At 43.5% G+C, this 15,268-nt stretch overlaps 2 protein-coding genes across 4 annotated transcripts in view; one reads left to right on the top strand and one right to left on the bottom strand.

The window, feature by feature from the left end:
• DESI2 (desumoylating isopeptidase 2) lies at nt 1-14,661 on the bottom strand. The gene is made up of 5 exons (XM_085219612.1): nt 14,519-14,661; nt 8,046-8,118; nt 6,182-6,275; nt 5,701-5,842; nt 1-3,571 (listed from the first exon to the last, which is right to left on the bottom strand). The coding sequence occupies exons 1-5, from the start codon at nt 14,555-14,557 to the stop codon at nt 3,338-3,340; spliced, it is 582 nt and encodes a 193-aa protein (XP_085075738.1). The 5' UTR covers nt 14,558-14,661; the 3' UTR covers nt 1-3,337.
• LOC146544934 (uncharacterized) overlaps nt 13,981-15,268 on the top strand; it is a 27,962-nt gene continuing 26,674 nt past the window's right edge. For all 3 annotated transcript variants that reach the window (XM_085219611.1, XM_085219609.1, XM_085219610.1), the window contains exon 1: nt 13,981-15,244. In XM_085219611.1, coding sequence (XP_085075737.1) covers nt 14,520-15,244 — 725 coding nt within the window. In that variant the 5' untranslated portion in view covers nt 13,981-14,519. The remainder of the gene's footprint in view (nt 15,245-15,268) is intronic.

Raw genomic sequence — 15,268 nt, forward strand, 5'->3', positions numbered from 1 at the left:
TTTAAGATGCTAGACAACTTGTTGCCATGTACAAGGTAACAAAAGTCAAAATTCTTTGAATTTTATACAAATACTATGTAGTACAGTAAACTTGAATACAAGTTTACAAAACAAAATGCATCAGTGATTATTCAGCTTGTAACCAACTTCCAACAGTGAAAATTACCATGTATCAATAGTGATCAGAATTGCATTGCAAATTTTAGAAGTAATGCAAGTATATTTTTACCAAGCCACTCTGAAGTTTCTGGTGCACGCTAACAGTACATTGGATTTTTTTGGCTTGCTGAACAGAAAATGGCATTTAAATAAAATGACAGAGTTAAGGAATACATTACGTATCAAAAGTATTACCTTACAGAAAACTAAACGAGAATGAGAAAGTAAACAGAGCAGAACCCTGAAGTAGCAAATTATTTTTCTACCCGTTTTGATGGAAAAGACTCCACAGGCGTCCAGCTTTCTCACAGCATTTTGGAGTGTTCTAGTCCTAGCACAGTGTGGTCATTAGTAGACTAAAGTAATCCCTGCTTGGCAGTAATGCTGGTGAAAGGTAACTTGCTCTATTGCTAACAAATCGGAACCGCTGGCAGGGTGACTTCTCGCGGGCATCCAGCGGAGGCCAAGTTCACAGCACGTGATTGAAGTTACAGTACCACTTGCTTTGATGCAATACCCAACAGCCTTCAGGGTTCAGGTGTCAGTTTCCTCACAAGACTTACAAATGGATGTATTTAAACAAAAAGTGGAGTTTAAGACAGTATTTTCATCTGTACAGCTACTGATAAAATGAATTGTTACAAACTTTCCAGTCTGCTTTATAAAAAATATTCTTAGTTTTACTTCTAAACAAAAACTGTGCTGTGATCTGTCACTTTCTTGCATTGTACATACTGTAGTTGTGTTAATGAAGGTGTAGATATTTGAGAACTAGAGCTCTGGATATCTTAGAAGCCTAAAAAGCTGGTTTTGGTACAGAAGAGTTAGGTAGCAATGAAAATTTATTCTACTTATTTTTCCTAAAACCTAGGAAGAGCTACAGTACGTTGCTAGATCAGTGGCCTCAACCCTGAGCTGAAATAAAGGACCTGCCTTGGCCAAGAGAGTCACGTTACTACTACAGCTGCACAGGAGAGACAGAACGACCTTCCTACAGTCTGTCACCTTAGCTGTGAGTAGTGCAGTATTTCATTCTGTAATGCTTGAGAGCTGACTGGAGACCACCATGTTCATTTTCACACCGGAAAAAATAAACCAAAAAACCCATCTCCAATTCAGAGATTCAAGCGAAAAACAAAATGAGTCAGTATGTCCAACTTCTGGAGACCAAAGAAATATCGTGGTAGACTTGTCAGTCTTAAGCATTTCCCACTTGGTAGAAGAGATCATTAATACACGTACCAAAGCACAGATAACAAGACTTCTACAACTATCCCACTCTTCTGGAAAAAAAAAAAAAAAAACCTCTTGATTTTTCCTCAGTATTGAATACTAGCTTATCTTTCTGTCACTACAATGCATCGCAGAAGATGAGTGAAAGCTTCAAGACTGTCTTCCAAAGGATTCAGCCCAACTGCCAGAAGAAAGACTTTTCGCTCTGTTCAACCATTAATTGAGTTGGCTATCATGCAAATCCTTACTAGAACATAACCTACTGTACCTTCCTGAAGGGTTCATGGCACTGACTACCCACGGCCTGGAGAATACACAGCATTAAGCATTCTTGCCTCCTAGGAGGATTTTTTTTCCCCCTTTTGAACAACAGAAACAGTAGAGTCAGTATTTCACTTGATGAAAAAATTAAACTGAGCAACAGATCAAAAATAAAGCTTGTAAAAATCGTTTATGTTTCTAGTAACGCACACTTCTTGGAGAGCTCATCGTTTATAGATGTTGTTTTGTTACAGTTTAAGGCAGCGAGTCTTACAACATACACAAGCTCATCTCCCTCATATTTGTGCTACTGTATCCTTATGCGTACAACAGAACCTCACTAATTCACACTAATGACTGGAAGAACCATTAATTCTCTTGGTAAGTGAACAAGAATAAGGCATTCCATTATATATTCTGATCACTAATTATAATTTAGCTCTAATTATAATCTACCAGCAAACATACTTCTGTGTTTTAGAAAATAGCATCTCTTACCTTCAGACATAATTACGTGTGCAGATTAGCAGGTTCTGCTGTGTAAACACGCAGGTGCATAAGCAATTTTCAGGTTTTTCTTCATTACATCTGACAGGAAAGTTAATGCCACAGATAGAAACTGTGGGAAAATAAATTAAGATTTCTCTATAATTTGTGCAGATATGCACAACCAGATGGTAATATATCGGTTTAAAAAAAAAAAAACAAAAACAAAACCCATTGATGTTTACAAACTTAAATGAAGCAAAAATCAGCAGCAGGAAGCAAGGCCATTCCCCAACCATAAATGGCTTGTATTATGCTATTCAGACTACATGAAATAATAATAAAATTAAAAAAAATAAAATACAAGTACTAATTTTGTATATACAACTTTTAAATCAAGTAACACAAACAGTGAAAGAACTGTTGATGTTTTTAAGAGGTGGTAATTCATAGATCTAAATTCTGGTTGAAGTAGACTGTAAATGTGGACAGAAGATACTATGCAAACTGCATGGCTGAATTTAAAAGAAAAACCAAAACGTGAGGGATCAATGGGCAGTGTAATGAGATAGAAATTTCGCTTCATATGTGCAAAAATCCTCAGCTTCATGAATGTAGAGGTCATACTTCAATAACAGATCTTACACAAAAATCAGTCTCCCTACATCCTGGAATCTACCTGTTTACATCAGCCACTTTGAGTGTACGGTACCCTGTTCACATGGATAGTATTCAGCAGTTTCTAGCATTTCTCAGAAATCTAAGTTTCACCTGCCTTAAATCTTGAAAACAAAGGGGAGAGTTCATAGCGAGGGCATCATACCACTGCCTTCGAGTTACACCAGTAAAACTCACGTTCTCTCTTCTTCCATGGTGGCAGGAGTCCTTATAGGACTTGTAAACAGCAGTACACAATACTGTAAACAAATAATTTAAGTCCTACTTTATACAAGATGTTAACTCAGGTCTAGCAAACAGGTGAAAATGAAAAGGGTGGCTTCACACAAAATCCTTCCCTTTTCTCCAAGCAATTCTTTTCGCTACTTAAATAATCCTGAGCTGAAACAGGGGCTGATGAGAGCCATTTTTGCATATAAAAACAATGTTCTGGAGTCAGCTCTCACGTTCTGTCAGAAAGTCAATTGCTGGAGAGATTAAACTGAAGTATTTCAAACCATTTAGTACTTTGGAGGAGGACTTATAATTTGGTGTGGCGTCCAGTTCTAGACCCAGATGCTGAGCTTGCCAAGGAAGCAGATGCTGCTGCATCCTCAGCTTCCTCCAGCTCATCCTGTAGCTCCTGGCTGACACTGGACTGGAGGGCTGCGGGAGTCAGCCATTCCTTCGGCAGACAGCTCTGGAGAAATGGTATACAAGAGCTGAAGTAGGCGAGGCGATTCACCCATCGTGGAATCTCTTTTCCACACAGAATCTAAAGGAAAAGGGGAAAAGAAAAAATTAACTCAGATTCTGGACTGAGCAATAATGGATGTTAATTACTGTAAAGAATCAGCGAAAGCTGCTGCTGTCTGACTATCTGTACCACAAAACACAAAGTAACACAACTATCTGACTATCTGTAACACAAAACTGCAGGAAGACAATTTCCACCGTCAGTAAAAGCAGTGTCCCAATTTGCAGACACTTTTTTCCCACTGCAAGTTTGACATGTGGTTATACTCCATTTTTTATTTTAAAAAATAACCATTATCATTGTTAGAGTTCTAATAAGCCCAACCACCTCATTTTGTGAATAACTTCTTTAAAATAAATGAGTTAAGGTATATTTCATATTCACAAATAATTCCTCAGAAACAGCAGCTGAAGGAGAGTGCTCACTGTAACAAAAAACACCCAGAAATGAAGCAGTCAAAAAGACAGTGTCAGTGCTACAGTTATGTGGAGTTATGCATGCAACTGGGGATATTTTTATGGCTTCAAGCTCAGAGAGGGTAGATGTAGGTTAGATATAAGGAAAAATTTTTTTACAGTGTGTGTGGTGAGGCACTGGAACAGGCTGCCCAGAGATGTGACTGATGCACCATCCCTGGAGACTTTCAAGGCAAGGCTGGATCAGGCCCTGTGCAACCCAATCTAGTTGTGCATGTCCCTGTTCGCTGCAGGGGTGTTGCACTAAAAGGCCCTCAGAGGTCTCTTCCATATCTAAGGATTCTATGATTTACTGTGATGGCCTCTGATGACTTTGGACAAGAGATCAGTATCTTACAGCACACAGACTGTAAGTTCACTAGGACAAGAGTGGCTATACAATGCAAAGCTGCTTTCAACTCCTCAAAGAATACATAAAAGTTGCATTAAATGGTCATTTTTACTGTACATCAGCCATTAAATGTTTTTGTTGACGCTACTGAAGAAGTGACCTATTTTACTTAACTGCATCCATGTTTATTTCAGGTATTACTTACCCCACTGCAAATCTGGAATAAATCACAGCTAGCAAGAGCATTATTCTGTTGTAACTGAAGAGCATTTTACTTGAAATTATATCCCTAGTTTATAGCCAGCTTGAACACTAAACAGGATGAGTTAAAACAGAAACAACATGAGCATGAGTTCATGAGTGCAGCACATGCCTGGCTATACTGGCCAGATTTCATGCCAACTGCAGCTTCATCAGTACGTCACCAGACTTGTCCCTACTAGCATTGCACAATCATCTACGAATCATCATCTCAAAATGTTCCAGCACCACTGGAAATCAGACATGACGGCTTACTCATTGTATAGCCTGTGCTTTGTCAAGACTAAATATTCTGAATAAAAAGCAGCTGAGTTTTATGGAAGTTTATCATGGAAAACACAGCCAGTCCTTGTTTGAAAGACTTCAGTGAGCATTAGAATAAATTCTGACGAGCACAGGTTAGCAACTACTAGTAAAAACACAACTGTCTTTCCCTTCGTTGTACTGGGTTACCTGTTCCTGACTGTTTGTTTCTCCTGTGTATGTACAAGCATGTAAGTGATCAGGCATTCGTCTGTGCTGGCAAACTGGAAAGGTTAAAGCAAAGGTGAGAGGGAAATGCCAAGCCCATTCAATTCCACAGTCAGATATTCTGCATGACCACAGAGGTATGTACCAGGACACAGGCAGAGGGACAACTTGACAAAAGCCCCTCAAACAGAAGCTAAACATCATCTATGAAACTACAATGCCTCTGTTATTCTTTAGCAAGTACTTTGAATGCAAGGACACTGTGTAATGGAAATTACATCTGGTTCTGTCTCCCACACTTGTCTCTGAAGTGTCTGTAAAGATTTTGGAACCCTGTTAATACTTGCTTTACTGGGTCTCTCAATTAGCAGTACGACCTTCTGGAACACAAGCTGCATGTAACAACATTCAGCATTTTTGGCAGCACAGGCTTGCATTTTTCTCCCAAGAACACAGCACACAAAATATCTGAAGAAATGGTAACATTCACACAAGGTAACAGAGATAAGATGCTGGAAATTATGCCAAACAACCCGAAGGAGAGGAAAGAGATGATGCTCTGTAGCCACCTGGAACGCACCTTTCTATAGACCCCAGTGTTTGTTTACCTCAGATAAAGCTGAAGAAAAGTGATTGCAGTTTTTGTGCATTAGGTGATAAGCATTTCCTTTGAATTCTTTTCCAAGCTCTTCTACTATTTTTTCTATATCATCTTCCATGAAGTCAGTGCTGCCTAGAACCACAGCCTCTCTAAAAAGAGAAACAGAAATTAGGATGATCAGGCTTCCATGAAATAGGTGGGTAACTGTTTTCACATGGCTCAAAATATACCCCTTTGTGGGTGGCAAGATCTTTCTGCCCACCAGAAAGACAGATTTTTTTCTATTCCATTTTACAGCACTACTTTCATCTTATATGAGATTCCTTCCTTGCTGACTGTACACCTGTAGTCCACTTATTTTTCAAACCAAAGAAAACACTCTTTTCTCAGTCAGAAATTCTGAAGTGTCATTCAACATGTCTATCCATGCAACAAACTGTTTTTTTAACAGTAATTTTCTCAAAAACAAGAGGAGATATGTCTCTTACTTAAATTTAAATGTCTCTCCTAGCTCGGAAGCATTTCCTGGAGAAATTTCAAATATTCCAGAAAAAGGGTATGGATGACCACCATAGGCAAATTCTGAAAAAGAAAGCTCAGATTTAACAAAAACCATATGAAGTATAAGAACAGCAGACCTCACTGACTGGTGGATCAATTCCAGGGATCTTCCAGTCAATGAGAACTTCATGAAGATCTAAAGCTAGACATCAGATGCTACATTTACACTTGGATAACAAAAGCAAGGAGCTGCCAACGAGTCGTTTTGTTGATCAGTAGTCGACCTCAGCAAAAACTGACAAGAAACTTCCTATATCAGCATGCAGATTTAATTAATAAGTATGCAATTGTTTTAATTGCAGAAGTGAAGATTTAAAAGTTAAATTGTAAATTCTACCTATGTATTTTACATGTGTTGATCTCCAAAAATCCTCTTACATATTTTTAGATTAGAGATTCAAAGTATTGCATCCTCAAAGGTCTGATGACGTGCTACAGCTGTACATGTGGCAACTAGTAGTAGCCTAATATGTTTCTGAATCTCTTGCTAAGCAACAGTTAACCATCCCAAGCTCTTCTCTAACAGAAAAATAAACCCGTGCATGAATCTGAAGTCAGCACACGACATCTGCTGGTGTTAAGTCCTTAGAATTCATGGAGGTATCACAGTATGCTTCAACTTCCTTCTGTGTCTGTAAGATAACACAACGTGCCACTCCCAAGGTATAATAAAAAGCCTTAAGCATGACTTCACACTTCCTTTCCTAAGAACTTGCACTAAACATCCACATCTAGCATGCAGTTCTGTGGATAATCTTTTTTACAACAGGTAAATTAAAGTGTGAGGTACTTTGAAAAATGCAAGTCATTGTTCCAGCAGGGAAATGATCTCTAACATGAGAAAGAAAGCTGTCATGACCTGAACAAGAAGGGGAGGCACATGTATCTGGCACAGCACAAGTGTGTTTAAGGCACAACACTATGACAAATCAGGTCTTTCTGGTTTGGATTAAATGACATTTTAATGATTTTTTAACAATAAGCATTGTATTTCATCAATTCACCATTGCAAACCCAATGGCAGTGCTACTGCTCCAGCCACTGAAACATCTCCAGCATAAGACACTTGGCACAGCATTGGCTTTGCATCACATGCCACCAGTTTTGCTGTTCCCACTCACCTCCAAACACATCCCAGTAAAGAAAAAAAAAACCTAAAGGAGGCTTATTTACTTTTAAACAGACTACTTATAGCAACACCTTCATCCCAGGCTGGTTTTCCTGGAAGGTGTGAAGACCTCAGACCCAAGCCTGTGTTACAGCACACTCAGAAACGCCCTTTTTGGCAGCAGCAGGAACTGAAAGAGGCCCAAAACAGCTCAGGAAGCTGCATCCCACAGTACAACCCATTTAGCAAATTCAGACTGTGCTGCTCTATTTATCCGAGGTCTGTCTTTTTTAAATAAACAGCATGCACAATCTACCTTTTAAATAAACTTTACAGTCTCTACAATTAAAAATTAACTCCTTGCACAAGTGCTGGCAGAATACAGATGAAATGATCTCGTTGTATTTATATGAAGCATACAGCTGGTGTTTCAAAACCTGAGCTACATATTGCTATTTCTAGGGTAAGAGTCTGCATACTCTTACGTAGCCGCACATACAGCTTTACACAAGAATGCAGGATGATTCCAAATTACTGACACCCACGTGTTCCTTTTTTCCAAAGAACTCTGAAAGGAAACTGATAAACAGGTTTCAAGAACCAGACTTCCCTCACTACCTGACATACATTTGTTTGTTTGTTTTAGTAACAGTGCAAGCACAAAAGGCAGGTTATGTACGTACCTCGGCCATACACCTCTATACCCGAATGGAACACTCCAATTCCAAGGGAAGAAGTATACTCATTCATCCAATACTAAAAGGAAAGAAGAACAAAAACCACTCCAGTTAGTTTCCAATACAGGTCTGTCATCAGATAGCAGATTGACAAATAGTCATCCCTCCATGTCAAAAGCATGAAAGTCAACCACATAAAACTGCACAATCTTTTATTTAACTGGAACAGTGTATGCCATTAACTATACACGGTCAGTTAATCCCATTACCTTTTACTCCATGTCTTAGTGCTGCTAGTCATTGTCTGTCAACCAAGGAGCCCATACTTGGGAGAAATCCACTTTATTATTTTTAATCTTTGACCAAGTTAGAACTTTAAAGTTTTCCACTAATAGAGTACACACTTGAATCAACTCCAATGATATTGCAAGAGAAAAATGTTGTTGTTTTTTAGAAAGGACATCAAATGTAGGACTATTACACACAGACCCCAGTTGTTATTTACATAATGAACACACTTTTGCTTATGACCAGATGATCGCAACTCAAGAGGTATTTAAAATGGAATGAAATTAGCTTATATTTTGCCTTTGAATATTAGATTGCTGGTCACCATATGTATGGGAGCTGCTGAGTCATGGCCTGAACCACTGATTGAGCACCTGGGGAAAGGACCCCATCAGCCCTGGGAGCACAGGTGAAGGCAATTCAGCTGTGTGACCAGAAGAGGCAGAGCCTGGCTGCATCTCTCCTACACCTCATTTTAGGGCTGACTGCCACCAGGGAAGGATCTCTGGTTGGAGATTCCTTCCTTGTGGAGTTTCCCTTGCAAGCCTAGATCTTCAGAGATGGGTGAGCTTTTTTTTCTTTTGTAACACCTTCCTATCACACTAGTCCTTTTGTCATTGCACCTCTTGTATCGCCATTCCACCACACTGATCCTTCTGATTGTTACAGCATACAACAGCCTGAACTCTCATTCAGCTCCTGATATATCTGACTCCATTTATCAGATGTCCTTTGCATACCTCCAGTATGTGTTTCCAATCTATCACTGCTGATCACTTCTATGATAAGAAGCATAGCTGTATTTCAGTAGTATTGCCACTCACCTCCTGGAAAGGGGGAAAAAAAACACCCTTTCCTCAATGCTTTCTGTTTACTTTTCGAAAGTAGCAGTGGTGAGTGCCTGTCAGCTAACAATTACCCTCAGCACCATCAAGATACACAGAGTTTGGAAAAAGGAAACCCTCAAAATGACTGTCTTTCCTTGGCTACGTCACAACTTTCTTTTTCAAACTGCTCCTTGGAGAGCAATATTATGAATCTCCAAGAAAGGCTCAAGAAAAATAAAAACTCTCAGATGCGTCCTTAACACTTAAATAGACTAGGAAGAGAAACCTCTTACCAAAACCCAGCAATCTTTATCCTGTCAATTTCTCCAGCAGTGGGATCCTCCCTCCCATGTCATCCACTCCCAATGCACACAGCTGTGGGGCTGCAGGGCAGGCTGCAAAGAGGCAGCTCAGAGGGGACACAGACAGGGGGAGTACCCTCAGCAAGTTATTTAGTAAATGGGAAGGAAAAAAAAAAAAAAAAAACTATCTTATTCACACAAACTGTTGACATAATATGTGCTTTCTGATAAGAAGTCACTATTAAAACAGCATAATTGATAATAAAAATGTCCGAGGGGACAGGTGTCATGCTGTCAAGTGCGCTAGCTGTAGCTAGTACATAATTACAGATATTTTAGTTGACCTGGCATTTAATGAACATTTCTGAAAGCCATTTTTCTCCCAGTAAGAATGATCCACTAGACTTTGGAGTGAGATGCCACTCATGAAATCAAAGTTAAATGGCAAAAAGAACAGTTCGGGCCAAATGCTACAGTGTTTTTGGCATCAGAAATGGATGTATTTAGCTTCCACCAAATTCAGCCCCAAATTCAGCTGCTAGCAGTCACCAAACATCACAGTTGTGCTGGCAGGCACGGGACATGATAATTATCTGCATAACAAGACACCAAGGATTTGACAAGCTCTTCTTCAGACATGCCAGCTGGGGGAATTCTTGTTAACAGCAGGAGTTAACAGCAGACAGATTTTGCTCCTTGCACATATTTAAGGCCAAGGGTCATTAAGATCTGTGGATACATTTTGCTTAAGACTGAACTTTACAAGTGGCCTTGATGGCTGGCTCTGTTAATCCATCACTACATTAGCTAGTGGGATGCGGATGACTGTACTACATCATCACCTTAACAAGGGTTTAACAAATTGTTTCCTTCTCTCTCTCTAGAAAAGAACAAGTGCTGCCACAGTCCATTAGTATGTAATCCAACTTCTCAGATCAAGTATATCCAGGAACACATGGGGCTAGATCTACTTGGTGTAGAGAAACAGAACAGAGAAGGCAAGGTGAAAGTTAAAACTACCCAACTGCACTGGTAAAAAATAGATTCCGTTCACTGAAGTGAAATTAAAACTAGAACAACTCAAGAGCTTCTTAAATGTAAACCTACCTCTGAAGCTCATTTTCTACACTTGTCCACTTCATCATTTCAAAATAATTTTGTATTTATACTTACAATCAAAACCATAGGAATATTCAACATAAAGTTTGTCAGCACAGGCAAAAAGTGTGCTTGCCTAATGAGAATGGTTGTCCAGCTCTACGTAACCTCAAACAGATGTGGACAGGGTCCGCAGAGCTCTGGTCCTCACCAGGACAGCCATTTTGGCAGAAAATTCTGGGTCTGGCCTCTGAGTTCCAAATAATTCCCCATCACACACATGTCAGATCTGCTGCCTGACAAAGGGACACAAGTTACATGAGATATCCCATAAGCACTGGAAGTAATAAAACTAGTTTGTTACTGGGCAGGAAAAAACAACTCTGCTCCTACAACCTTGCGAAATCTGATGCAAGAGGTGGGAGCACAACGGAAAGGCAGACACGGAGCTGCCTTGTGGAGCCATACAGGGCAGGTGGTTGGGATGGAGAGCTGCTGCAGTGCGCTGTTCAGCAAGCTTCGTTTTACTTGGGTGAGCATTGCTCAATACTGGTAGCTGGGATGCAGATTTCCCGACTACAGAAACAGAGCAGTGGCAGCAGATTAAACACAAGTCAGCAGCTTGAAAGGAGTGCCAAAAGCACTTTGCGTTGTATTTCCATAAGAACAGAGTAGGTGAACTGAAGACAAAAGAATTTCAGTAAGGCAGAATTACCTTCCCCCTAGGAACCGTAATTACATCTAATTATTACTTAATCTGAATCAGTTATTGGAAGGTCGGTCGCGTTCTCCCACTGAACAAAATGCCTTATCTCGGTGAAGAAAGAAATGCAGAACAATCACAGCTGAAAGTACACTGAGTTTGGCCACAGCTGAAAAGATTACATACAGCTTAGAAAATAAAGATCACAACAGATTAAATGACATACACATAGCTGGCTGCGTCAGTGATATGCACTACAATCTGGAAACCCAAACTGATCTCAAAAGCTACACTCACGCTTCCATTGCACAAAACACTCCCTTCGTTTAGTCTGATCTGAATTTTACTGTAGAAGAAGAATGTCTAAGAGCACAGCCCCACATCCTCAGTATTTTGCAGCAAGTCGTTTTGTGAAACAGGGATTCATGTTTAATGCAACCATCAAAACAAAAATATTAGGGAAGTACATTTCTACGTGCATAATAAAGTCACGTCACCGCATTGACAGAGACGCTAATCCCACTGCTTCAACAGCATCCTCATTACATTCTTCAGAGCTCTCATCTATGCCAATAGTTCAGATCGTTAACGCCTCCGTTTGACGTGGAAAAATAGGATGCTACTTCGGGCTCAAAAAACCTATACTGCTACAGGGACAGCGGTTTGTGATAATGAAGATACAAAGTACTCCAGCTCCAAGCACAGTCTATTGGTCTTCACATGGCCCTTTTAATGATCAGAAAGCATTTCTGAAGGCGTGAGCTACTGCACATAAATATGCCCTTAAGTTTCTTTCCCTCTGTAAAGTTACCATACAAGTGAATAAACTTTGAACCTCTTCACCCTTCGGTTTTACCCCAGGCTTTCTCCTTATCGAGTGAGGCGTATATGCTACAAAGCAAAACAACTTGGTCCTGTGCAGACTTGAACAGCAGCAATACCCTGCAGTCCCTGCATGGAAGGGGCTGTTTTCGAGATGGAGCTACAGGCTGACACCAAGCTGTCTGTACAGTCTTTGCAGTTGTAATAGTGCTGATTCCGTGACAAATAGTGCTCTCTTGTGCCCCCCCTACACATCCCCTAAAAAAGAATGGGACAAAAAATACCCACACCCACCAAATAAAGAACTCCCTTCTCACAAAAGCCAAATACCTGAACACCCCAAGCCACAACTGTGAAATGTCAGAAGCCAAAAGTAAACCTGAGTGCCTTGGTACACAACTGGAGGCACCCGATGAACAAACATAACCCCAAAACAGCTGAAACATGCCACTGCTTTCAGCGGGCTCTCAGAGTGGTAACACTAACACTGCACATGAAGCCAGGCTTCACTGAGGTACCTGCTTCAAGCAAGAATAAAACAGACTGAGAGAGTTCAAGGCTGCATGCTGATGGTGTCCCTCAGACACTATGGCATCCTTAGCTTTTCTTTCCTGTTTAAAAGAAATCTGCTTCTTTAGCAATCAAATAACACAGATGCAATTATAAAACAGCTATAGCTGAGGTGGGATAAATAAATATCCCCCAGTTAGTGTCTCAGCTCGTGCTATATATAATTTGTGGTGATGTTCAGCTTCAGCAGATACCACAGCTGCAGACCAGCACTCAACAAGCACCCCAATCTGACCAAACACCCACAGATAGCTTTGCTGGCCTGCTTCTTTTGGAGAACGAGCTCTTTCCACAGGCGGTGGGCCTACAGACTCTCCTTCTCCTTGACACAGAGACACAGCTACTGAGCCCTGGCACATCCCAAGGGAAAGCACAGCCCTCCTGCTGCTGCCCGTGGCTCCTTGCAGCCTCCCCAGGACGGCTCTCACAGCCAAGGTCGCTGCACCTCCCACATCAGAGGCGTGCCATGCCTTTGACTTCACAGGTAATTGCTTGTGTAACAGCCTTGGAACTAAAGCCTTGCTTCTTTCTCCATACAAGTATTTATAACTAATGCACACAAAACCAGCTCTTTTAAGACTACAAGAGCTTCTTCCACACACAATTTTCAGTTGTAGTCCAAAGAAGTCCACCATCATCACATCCTTCCCACTTGGGCCTACCATAACACAACACACTGACCGCACCTCACAGGCCCCATGTGTGTGCTTGGCCAGGTGAGCGAGGCCCCGTTCCTGTGCCTCTCAGCAGGTCACAGCTCCCGTCCCGTCCCCGTTAGCCCCCCATGCTCCAGCACAGGAAACCCAACACAGATATAACAGGTTGCATTCACTGGCAACAGAATCCAGGCACGGGAAGTGGAAGGGAATCCTTTGACAGGGACGCTGTTTTCTTTCTCTCTCTGATACCTACCACAGAAACCAATGGCAACAATCAGATGCATAACTAAGTCCAAGCAAGACAGCTCTCTATCAACTGCTAGCAAATACTCAAGCACCTGAGTACAACACTTTCAAGCAAGACAATGCACTTCTCTGCCAGCATGAGACCTACACTGTGCTCCTCCACCCTCCCAAAGCACAAAAAGTTCACTTCAAAACTGGTGGTAGTTCAAGGAGAGCCTGTCCCACATGGTTCTCAATGCTGTTGTGAAGCCTCCCTGCCCCTCACCACAGGCCCAACAGTGCTCAGAGGACAACCAGTAGCACACAATCTAATTTCCAGCTACTGAGGCGCATTAAGGGATAATATTTCCCTAATATTACTTATCCCGTGGCTGTACCACACAGGTGCTTCCGCCTCATTGGTTACTATGGCAGCTGAGCGGCTTGCAGCTGCATGCAGGGCAACACAACAGCTGCTGGAGGTATCAGCCAGGCATCACACGGGAAGCCAAGGTGAGCTCACAGCATCGCAGATCGGGATGAGGCAATTCCTTTATTCCTGCCAAGCGTCGGCCATGCCAGAGCAGTTCAAAAATACTGACAAAGCATTCAGAAACTTATAACTTTCCAAAGACAGTGGTTACCCCCAGCCAGCACCCTGCGCAGCAACACGTGCAGAGCAGGAACCCTCTGAAGGACGAGGACGAACTCCTCGCACAAATTCACGCTTTGCTCCTACTGTGGCTGCAGGGAGGGGGGGAAGAGCCCCTCTGCAGGCTGCGGATCCCGCAGCCGGGCAGCGCGACCCAGCCACACACAAACTTTACTGCCGAGCATAAGCGACGCGTCACCCCCGCACAGAGCCCCGCGCGGGTCGGAGGAAGGGAAGGAGAAAGGAAAAGTTCCTGGCCCCGCAGGCCCGGGGCCGCGCCGCTCCCAGAGCCCCCTCCCGCCCGCCGAGCGGCCCCGGCCCGCGAGCGCTCACCATGTCGTACACGTTGAGGATCACCAGCTGGTTCGCCATCGCCGGCGGCCCGCGGGCGCCCCGAGCCCGCTGGCTGCTCCCTTGGGGCGGCGCGGCTCAGGCCGGCGGCGGGGCGGTGGGCACCCCCGGGGGCCGCTTCCTCCTCGTCCCGCCTGTTGCTGCGGGGCGGGGGGGGGCGGCGGGCACCATGGAGCCGCCGCCGCGGAGGAACGGGGCCCGGCCCGCGGGAGGAGCGCTCAGCCCGCGGCCGGGGCCGGGAGGCGGGGAGCGGGCCCCGCCCCGACGGCGGCAGCGGGAGAAGAGGGGAGAGCGCGAACGGCGGCTCCCGGGCGGCCCCGGTACCGCCGGCGCCAGGCAGGCCGGGAGCCCCTCGGATGGGCGCAAAATGGAGCCGCTCGAGCCCGCCCCCACCTTCCGCCAGGAGCGGGACGGCGGCGACTACAGCTCCCGGCGTGCGGCGCGGCTCCCGGCCTGCCCGGCGCCGCCCGCCCCACGTCGGTCCGCGGTTCCGCGTGGGCGGGGCGCGCCGTGCCGTGCCGCTGGTGTGCCGGGAGCGGCTGCGGTCGGAAGGGCTGTGCCGGTGTGTAGCCTCAGGTCCATCCGGGCTGCGAGGACTGCTGGCGGTAACGGTTCGCGGTGCCTGTCGAGCTATCGGCGCCGTGCGCTCCGTCTGCTCCTCCGGCTGGCGGCTGGGACCGAGCCTGGTAGCTACAAACCAGAGGTTTGGTAGGCAGAAGCCGCTTCCGTATC

This window comes from Meleagris gallopavo, chromosome 2 (genome assembly GCF_905368555.1).
Source record: "Meleagris gallopavo chromosome 2, MGAL_WU_HG_1.1, whole genome shotgun sequence".
Taxonomy (NCBI): domain Eukaryota; kingdom Metazoa; phylum Chordata; class Aves; order Galliformes; family Phasianidae; genus Meleagris; species Meleagris gallopavo.